The sequence below is a fragment of the Kryptolebias marmoratus genome, linkage group LG9 (assembly GCF_001649575.2).
Source record: "Kryptolebias marmoratus isolate JLee-2015 linkage group LG9, ASM164957v2, whole genome shotgun sequence".
Lineage (NCBI taxonomy): Eukaryota > Metazoa > Chordata > Actinopteri > Cyprinodontiformes > Rivulidae > Kryptolebias > Kryptolebias marmoratus.
Genome location: NC_051438.1, coordinates 1,234,805 through 1,245,279, shown reverse-complemented (window position 1 = coordinate 1,245,279; position 10,475 = coordinate 1,234,805). Strand labels below are relative to the sequence as shown.

The 10,475-nt window shown below is 39.2% G+C and overlaps 1 protein-coding gene across 1 annotated transcript; it reads right to left on the bottom strand.

The window, feature by feature from the left end:
- Positions 1-7,514: 7,514 nt before the first annotated feature.
- LOC119617312 lies at positions 7,515-9,122 on the bottom strand. The gene has a single exon (XM_037977256.1). The coding sequence runs from the start codon at positions 8,950-8,952 to the stop codon at positions 7,978-7,980; it is 975 nt and encodes a 324-aa protein (XP_037833184.1). The 5' UTR covers positions 8,953-9,122; the 3' UTR covers positions 7,515-7,977.
- Positions 9,123-10,475: the final 1,353 nt, after the last annotated feature.

The window sequence follows — 10,475 nt, the reverse complement described above, 5'->3', positions numbered from 1 at the left end:
ACACACAAAAATATTTTTACACACGCACAAATATTTTTACACACACACAAATCCTTTTACACACGCACAAATATTTTTACACACACAAATCCTTTTACACACACAAATATTTTTACACACACACAAATACTTTTACACACGCACAAATACTTTTACACACGCACAGGTAATTTGGAACCATTTTCTCTCCATATTACACCAGTAAGTAGGTACACCAGTATATAGATTTACTGAGGTCGGAGTAAACTTTAGACTTTCTTCTTTTAATTGAAATGTTCCAATCCAAAAATCTATATTTTATTTATTTAAAGTGAGGACGAAACTGTTAGAATCACTCAGGACAGAATCAGACAGTGTTTCGTTAACTGAGTGATACATGGAGTTTATTTACAGTGAATGAATCTCAAGTCACTTTCGCACAGGTGTTAACAGTCACTCCCCGCTTGCATGGCACATGCCGCTGTGTTGTTTAGATTTACATCATGAGTGGGTCACAGAAAGCAGAAGTTCCACTTCCACCAAAGTCAACTAAACCAATTTTTTTTTCCTTTTTTTTCTGATTTTATTTATTTTTTCTTAATTCTTTCTTATTTTTTTCTCAACTGAGCTAAGTAAGAAATGAATCAGTGAATAAAGTGATTTGGTTCAGTTTGTTCAATCAAAAGATTTGTTCATTTGAACGAATTGTTCTTGTACGACACAACACTAGTTGACACAGTATGGTTGTGACATAAAACATTGGAACAAAAAGAAAGAAAAAAACTAAACAATAACATTTGCTTACCAGAGCTAGCCCTCCTAGCAAAGGGAAGAAAAAGGAAGTGGTCAAGGGGTCTTCAGAGTTTTTGATGCCCCCAATAATGTCTGATTTATTTTTTTTACAATTTTTTTTTATGTCTGACGGAGTTGACAAAAACTTAGGACACAATTTCAGTTGAGTTGGAAAATACATAAAAATGATTTTTAATTGCATTTGTTGATACCTATGAAATTATTTATTTGAATACTTATATTAAGTAGTTATGAAATATTATTTTAGAATTTTTGTAATTGTTTTAAAGTATTATAATACTATTCAGTTCTGCTCCAGGACAAGGGCTTTTACAAACACTGTCCACATACTGCATAATTTAAAATCAAAAATATTCATCAATCACCATGAAAGCATACATTGTTATGCTAACATTGCCCAGGTTAGTTTCTTCAGTTATTTGAAGAAATTATATTTTGTGTACAGTTTATTTAAATTCTATACATTATCCAGCATACATGTTCTGAATCACTGGTATGTCAAATATTGTGCTGGGTGTCTAGGAGTCATTTGGTAAAGACTGGTTACACAGAGTCACTTCTACCACATCTCTAGCCTTTCCCAACAACTAACAACTAACAATTTCTGCTACTGTACTGGGACTGCTGTTTTTGTGATGTAAAGGTCACAAAGCTCCACCCACTCTTTTACAGAGTATTTGTCACTCCTGCCCCCTCTAAAGACAAGCAGCTCCTTAATATCAGACTGCATGGCAACTTTAACACCTGACAGGTTTAACTCAAGAGGGTGTACTGTTCTCTGCTGTTTGAAAAGTGTCACTGGGCTGTGAGCGTGTAGCAGCATTGCTTTGCAACTTGGCAGCAATAGGCTGGGCAATCTGAGGAACTCAATATGAATAGAACTAAACCCGGGAGCTCTTGACATGCCCACCTGGGGAGTCCTGGTAATATCCCCATACCAACCCCTCCGAAAACTCACAATGTGCATCACCCACAACACCAGAAACATTGTCGACCTCATCAAAAGTAGCTGGTCTACTACATAGTGAATGAAACAAAAGCTAAACAGGGTGTAGAAAACAAAAAAACAGCCCTAAAACCTCAAAACGCGTATACTGACTGTAAAGGATGTCAACAGCCAAACCTCTAAAAAAGAAAAAAAAAAAAAAACTGTTGTGCAACTTGGAAAGTTGTAAAGAGCTGGTGATCAAGATGGCCCGGATGCTTTTGGAATCATCTGTGTCACGGCACCATTGTGACCAGCTATCTTTTTTTTATTATTCTGCATTGTGATGCATGAAGAAAGACGAGGATAAATCTAGGCTGGCAGTAATAAGTACTTTCAACTGTCTGGTCCCAGACATCTCCCTCTGGTAGTCCAAAGCAGTATCTCACTATATATATATATAATATAAAACGCCACAGTTTGGATTCCAACAACAGAAGCATCCAATCTGAAATAAAGAAAACCTGCTAGAAATTGACATTATGTCCTTTTTTAGCAGAGACAACCTAAACGAACCACCACCAAAAACCAAGCTTACACAGAGCCTCTGTCAGATGTCCAATACTTCAATCCCCTGCATTAAGGATTTCAACTATTATTCTGCTCTCCTTGTGTGTGTCCAACACAATTTAGCAGTAAGCCTAACTGCAGTCGAATGAATACGTGAGTCAGGATGTAGCTTCCATAGCTCCAATTTATTTTGATGAACCATGTACACCTTTAACATGGAGTAAAACTGTAGGATAGAAACAAGATAGTTACTTTTAGCTTAGCGTCATCAGAAGAGAATTAAACACACAGAAAATCTAGAAAATCATGCTTGCTTTAAAGTGAACCAGCTTAAAACCATCTGTGTCTGCTATCGTAATCAAATCTTACATTTACTATAGACAATCGCCACATATACACCTTAAATGAATTTCTACTCCTGAATATTAAATCAAAACTTACAGACGGTGATGTCGATGGCATAAACAGAAAGCAGATTGCAGTAGATGAACTTCCTCACATGTAACTGACTGAAAACTAACAAAGATGTCTGACTTCCTGATTGATTGATTGATTGATTCATTCATACATACAAACAGTTTCCCCCAGAAAAGAGGCTAAGCCTGGTGGTAGGTGGCCATTCGCCGGCCGACAGATGCTGTACTGTACTGTGCTTTTTGTGGCACAGGCTGCATGTTGGATCACTACATGGAACAAGAAAACAAAGCATATCTAATGCTGATTTTAATAGAATAATTTTACTGTTAAACAAGGAAAAAATATCACGTGTCATACTAATATTTTCACTAAGTACAAAAAATGCTTACGTATGTACAGTCATCTCATGGATCTGACATAGTGAAATGGCATTGGCAAGCGTAAGATCACAATCACGGTCCTAAACCGATTTAGCCCCCACCCATTCCTTGTTTCTAATAAAAAGATGCTGCTGCTACAGGACTTCAGAACTCGCTGGAGTTTGACCCAAAAGGTCGTTACTCGAGTGACTTCTCCTTTTTGCAAAAGTATCCTAAAAGACAATTTACTCTCTCTCTGTGTGGTTTTTTGTTTAGGTTGGGTAACTTAGAAAACCCCCAACATTTTGGTGCCGAAACCCGGTCTCAACATACCCGTCTGCTGACAGCGGGGACAGATGCACCGAAGGCCGTGCGCTCGGCCAGTGTTCCAGGAAGTGAACCTGGGAGGAAAGCCCTGGGAGTCGTCGTTGCTCACCAGGCCAGTGATCGTAGGTCTGAACCCCACCCGCCAGCGGAGGATTGACGAGTTCCGGACAGAGCGAATTATCACCGGAGGGGTGAGTAAAGAGTTTTTCTTCTAAAAGTAAAAAGGGAACCCAGGTTGAAAAGCCCTTGAGGTCAGCAATACTCATAAAATAAGGGGACTGCCCGGAAACAGAGTATAAAGGTTGATAAGCCTCTGAGATTGGTAATTCTCAAGAAACATCCTGAACATTCATTGTATGACTGGCTGCGTTTGGCTGCGAGTGTGACTATAACGTTGTATGACTGGCTGCGTTTGGCTGCGAATGTGTGAGATGAATGACTATAACTTTGTATGACTGGCTGCGTTTTGGCTGCGTTTGGCTGCGACTGTGAGTGATTGCAGCGTTGTGCTGTGAGAGTGTGCGTGCTTGTGGCATTTTGTGAAATACAAACAACTCCAAAATCAGGCCTTGAAGTTTGCACCACTGAGCTAAATAAATAAAACTATAACTTTTTTAATAAATAAATTATCAGTGTACACACATAAAAGTAGCAACAAAATTAGCTTAGACAAATAAATAATTAGGTCAACACATTAGACTAAGGTTCCTTTTGTTTATCAGTCTGTGTTTTTTCTTTGTTTTATTTAGTTAGAAAAATGGGAAACAAGACCAGTAAACCATTAAAAAACGATCTTAAACTTATGGAGGAAAAACATCCAACCCAAGCTGAAATCGAATGTGCAAATTGTGGTTGCAAAATGCAAAAAATTAGACGAGATCAAATTAAACAATCTAAAGAAAGAAAAACCCAAAGAGAACAAAAGAAAACTGAATCTCTTTTTGTTCAGCCAGAAGATAGTGACACTCAACCAAGAGCACCCCACGGTCCCCAGAGGGACGACCGGGAGGAGAAGGAGGACTCGGTCCCCACATCCTCACGCTCTGTCACTGGGCCGACATTTGCGGTTACTAGACAAATGACAAAACAACTACTACTAAAAATAGAAAACATTAACAAATGTGGAGGAGTTTTTCATGAAGATTGTGTAGATGATCTCTTCAGTGATAAATTTTTTATCAGAGTCCGGCAGGCCGAGGCAAAGGACCCTCCCGAGGAGGATCCAGCTCATTCAGATCAAATAAACCTTTTAATAAAGATTTAACATGCTGGACCTGCGGTAAAACAGGCCACCGCTCCTCAAACTGTTTTAAAAACAAAACTCGGGGCCCTCCCAGAGGAGGCTCAACAACAGGGAGAGGGCGCTGAGGACTTTCAGCATGATGGTCTGCGCCCCGTGCTCAAACAAAACAAACTGAAGGTGACTCACTTTCTGCTAATGTAGATGTGCTTGATGTTTATGAAGCATGGAAATTGTTTAATGCATTACAGGAAAAGCCCCATATTACTTTGCTGACAAACCTGACTGGAGTTACTATGACTAACATTGGAAAATAAATAAATAAATAAATAAAAATTATCATTCTTTTACAGCTGCAAAATAATAAAGTGGCACAACATCGACTAATTCATATGGTTGAGATTTGACTCCAAGTAACTCACTTACAGAAAACTGCAGTATGTTTTGACGTCAATCTTTAAACTTTAAGACCTTAAAATTAACCTTTAGATCCAAAGCCAAAAGGAGTTAAACAGTTAAACTAAATGAATATTTTAACTTGACACGATTCGATTCAACTCTGTTATTTTGTTTTTTACCTTTAGCAAATAACAATGCATTGTTGATTGAAGAAAAATTCAACATCTTTTGCCACCAGGGTTGGAGCTGAAAACCGTGCACGGTGGAGTGAAAAAGACTCCTCTTTAAAGTCCCCAGGCTTGAATTGCTGATAAATTTGGGGCCAGTTTCTGATGGTGGTAACAGGTGCCGAAATAGAATTAATTCAAACTAAGGAAGAAACATCTTAACCCGATTAGGCTAATTTAAATAAAACTACATTTTTTTTATTAATATACTATATATTAATATTAAAATATAGTGCATGAATGGGACTCCCATTGACCCTATCTCCTATCTAGCAAAATCACAGTTTTCAGGAACAGTTTTTCAGGAGATAGAACAATATCAAAATATTCAATTCTGCTACTTATAATCCCTCTGTGACAGTATTCTACACAACAAGAACAAAAGTAACATAAAATATAACTGAATTTTAAGTTTTAGAGTGCCCTTATTAAAAACTGTGAACTTTTTAATATAAACAGACAACAAACACCAAATGAAGAAAACACTTTGTTGAACTTCATAAATTTCCAAGGATTTTTAAGTACTTGTATGAACCTTCAAAACAAATTATTAAAGGTTGTGTGCACACATAAAATTGAGAATTAATTAGCATCAACAAGGTAACAATCAGGTCAAAAAATTAGCTACAAGTCCTTCTTGTTCACTGGTTAATGTTTGCAAATGGTTTGGTTTGGTTTGTTGTGTTGTTTTGTTTTGACTTGTTGTTATATGTTTTAGACCAAAATTATCTATTTTATAACCTAAAGCTTAATTTTGACTCCTGAAAAGGAATAAGGAGCCACACTCACACTTGTCACAATATCTTCCAGACTACAATAAAACATTCAGTCTAAACAGTAGAATGCGAATTTAGATGATACCTTACTGTTACAAAGCATAGAGGAAAGTTAAAACCTCTGGCATTTTATTCTAAAACACTAGATCTCTCTTTTGCAGGATCTCTCTCACCGTGTGTGCAGGCAGTTTGTGCAGCAGCGGTGGCAGTCTGCTGATGTTGTTGATGTTTTGTTGTTGAAAAATAGGATAAACATTGTTGCCCCGGCTCAACACTTATCCCTTGTGTAGCCTTGAGAAAGGCTCCAGCTGCCTAGACATAACTGAGAGACAGCCCCTCACAGGAGGTGAGGTGTTCAGTGATCATGCAATTGTGCAAGTTCCTATCAAATTATTAAAGCAGAAATTGTAAAATTACCCAGCTATAACTCAGCCCAGGCTGCTGAGGTCATTGCTCTCACACATGCTTGTGAATCAGCTAAAATAAAAGGGTCACAGTTCACGATGTCAGTCGAACTGCTTTTCCACATTGTTTTATTGTCAAAACCAAGCTATCTGTAAAAAGGAAAAAGAAAATAAAGGAGCATCACTTACAACTGATGGTATTTACTAAGTTCATAACAAACCTGCCTTACCCAAGTCCTTGTTCAGGCAACAGGCCTTAAAAATAAGTAAATAAATACCATCAACAGGAGGGATGAGTAACATAATACAGCAACATGATATTAAATCTTTTCTAAACAACTCTCAGAAAAATATATGACCTAAAAGAGGCTCATTTCCGATTGAACTAAAACAAAGTGTTGATTCACTGATTTATTGATTGATGTTTTTTCAAAATGGGTTGAGAATTGGTCCATCAAAATGTGCAGACTGCTTTAACAGTTGCAAAAGCTATCTGTAAAACATCAAACTAGTGTATGATATCCCACAGACACGTTACAGAGATAACAGGTCATATTTTGTTAAACAAATCGTACAAAATACAGCTACCCATTTAGTGAAGTGAAATTTATTTGTACAGCACCTTTCAGCAATAAGACGACTTAAAGTGCTTTACAAAACAAACAAATATGCAGAATCAAACACAGGACAATCAAAATCAAATACAGACGCACAGATAAAATTAAGTTAAACAACAGTGAAGTTACTATTATCTAAAAAATTGAGCTTTGGTAATCTAAATAAGAAAGTGATGAAGTTAAAATTAAACTAACTAAATGTACAGAAGGCTAAGCAAGCCAACATTAAAACGCTAACATAACTAAGCTAAAACATGATAACACTAAACTAAGGTACGAAGAATCTAGCTAAAAGTACCAAGGTCACTATTTAAGCATGACTTTAAAGAACCACTGTTCCTGCCATCCACAGTCCGCTTATTCTGTCCTCACACAGACGTGTACTAGCCTGAGCTAGACAGATAGCGAACGTAGAAAAAAAAAAAACTCCAAACGGTGGGCTGAAATACGTCTGCGGTTTAATGATATTTCTCTTCCATTTGGCTTTCTTTCTGTTTTATTTCTTCTCCGTAAAACTGCAAAATAACATGAAAACAAGATATGAACGGTTTGCACGTGTCGAGCACACATTGCTAATACAAAGGACATTCTAGCATGGAGTATCACAAAGGCTCGACGCGTTTACATTAGTTAAACATTATACAACAACTTACAATAGCAGACAATCTCTATCAAGTAATATTGAATACAATAACACATTACTTACGGACAAAAATACTTCAAGCTTAAGAAAAGATTCAGACACTGTCGCTCTGACACGTTGCAAGGTCGAAGACGCTGGACAGACTGAATTTCAAGGAAAACAAAACCTAACCTACATCCTGCCACAAGGGGGTAGTAAAGCCACAAAAAATAAGACACAAAGTAATCTGAGTATTACAATACACTCCCCGCCTGGTATATTAAACAATATACCAGTCTAACTTAAACATCCGTGGCAGTTTCGGACAAAAGTACTATTACATCACTAACAGGCCTAAGATATGTTTTAACAGTACCTTGTTTCACAATGTTAACCTCAACTTTTCTCACTCTGTTGTCCCCACTGGGAATGGCTTTGACCACAATACCCATAGGCCACTCATTGCGCTTTACTTGATTATCCTTCAAGAGAACAACATCACCCTGTTTGACGTTTCGTGTTTCTCCCCGCCACCTTTGCCTTGTCTGGAGTGTATGAAGATACTCTTGCCTCCATCTTTTCCAAAAGCAATCCGCGAGACCCTGAACTTGCCGCCACTGGGCCTTGTAAAGGTCCTTCAATTCAAAGTCTCCAGGTGGTGTTGGAACAGCACCAGCTTTCTGCGTTAAAAGCATTGCAGGTGAGAGCACTTTAGGTGCTTCAGGATCATTTGAAATAGGAACTAAGGGTCTGGAGTTCATTATGGCCATGACCCCTGCCATGAGGGTGACCAAAACTTCATGAGTGAGGCGAGTAGTTGAGGTCTGCAATAACAAGCCATCAAGAATGCGTCGAACGAGTCCAATCATTCTCTCCCACACTCCTCCCATGTGAGATGAATGTGGGGCGTTGAATGTCCAGGTGCAGCTATTATCTCGTAGACAACTCATGATGTCTGGGTCTTGCACATTGATTTGCAACTCCTTGCATGCACCAATGAAGTTTGTTCCTTGGTCTGATCGTAAGTGTTTGACAGGTCCTCTGATTGAGAGGAAACGGCGTAAGGCATTTATGAAACTCGAAGTTGACATTGCCTCTATGACCTCTATATGCACGGCCCTGGTACTGAGACAAGTGAACATTACCGCCCACCGTTTACAGTTGGTGTTATTTGCTCTTGTGCGAAGAGACTTGACATTCCAAGGTCCAAAGACGTCCAGGCCTACATGAGTGAATGGTGGGTCAACTGCAAGTCTGTCAGAGGGCAAACTAGCCATTTTCTGCACCTCTAGGCGACCTCTAAGTTTTCTACAGGTTACACATTTGTGCAGTGTGCTGGAAATTAGTCTCTTGCCACCAATAATCCATAATCCTGCTGAGCGCAGAGCACCTTCAGTGAACTGTCGGCCTTGATGAGCTACTTGGTTGTGGTAATGTCGAACTAAAAGAACGGCAACATGATGATTACCTGGAAATATCACAGGATGTTTATCCACATCAGATAGATCTGCTGCTTGTAAGCGTCCTCCAACTTTTAACAACCCACCATCAATAATGGGATCAAGTTTGGCAAGAGGACTGCGTGAGGGGATGTCTGTTCCTTTTTTCAGACTTTCAAACTCCTCTATGTAAGTCTCACTTTGAACACATTGAATGATTGCTGTCTTTGCTTGTGAGATTTCCGTTGTATTGGCAAGATTACAGCTGTGCCAACCTTTGCCTGTGCTTGAAACTTTAGAGAATGACCTAGCAACATGAATGAGAGATTTGATTGCTCTTACCAGGGACTTCCAGCTTGAGAAGCGTGCAAACCTGTGGGAACTGAGCCCTTTTTCCTCTGCTTTTATAGCTAGGGAAATGACTTGAGGACGAATTTCTACGTCCGTAGAAGGCTGCACTAGATCAAAAGTCTCTCTGTTCTGTTCTGGATCTCTTGACTCAGTCTCTGACAGTGTGAGGAACCGAGGACCGGAGAGCCAGGCGGTCTGTTGCAGTTGAGTTGCTAATACAGCTCTAGTCCCATGATCTGCAGGGTTCTGGTCCGTAGTGACAAAGTGCCACTGGTCTGGTTTAGTAGACTTGCGAATCTGAGCAACTCTGTTGGCCACATATACATAGAATCTGCGGGTGTCATTGTGAATGTAGCCTAGAACTATTCGGCTGTCTGTATAGAAGTTCACTGCATGAAACTCAATGTCACTTTCATCTATGATCAGTTGAGCCAATTCCACAGCTAATACAGCTGCACATAATTCTAAGCGTGGGATAGTGTGGGCAGATGATGGTGCTAGCTTAGATTTGCCCATGATAAACCCAACATGACATTGGTTACCAGTGTCAATAACCCTGAGGTATGCTGCAGCTGCTATAGCTGTTGTTGATGTGTCCGAGAAAATGCATAATTCTCTTCTCTGAGCCTGCAATGTTGAAACTGAAACAAACGGTCTGTGAATTTGGAGATCTTCAAGAGCGGTAAGTGAATCAGACCACCTTAGCCACTCTAGCTCCTGGTCTGCTGGTAAAGGCTCATCCCAATCTTGCTGTCCAACAGTTAGCTTTCTGTACAATGCCTTTCCTTGAATGGTAACTGGGGCAGCAAATCCAAGGGGATCATAGAGGCTGTTGACAACAGAAAGTATGCCTCTGCGAGTGAAAGGTTTGTTGTCCTTAACAACTCGAAATGTGAAACAGTCCTTTTCTAGGTTCCAGCTCACTCCAAGGCTTCGTTGAAGAGGGAGAGGGTCGACATCCAAGTCCAAATCTTTGAGGTCCGCTGCTCTTTCTTCTGGAGGAAATGCAT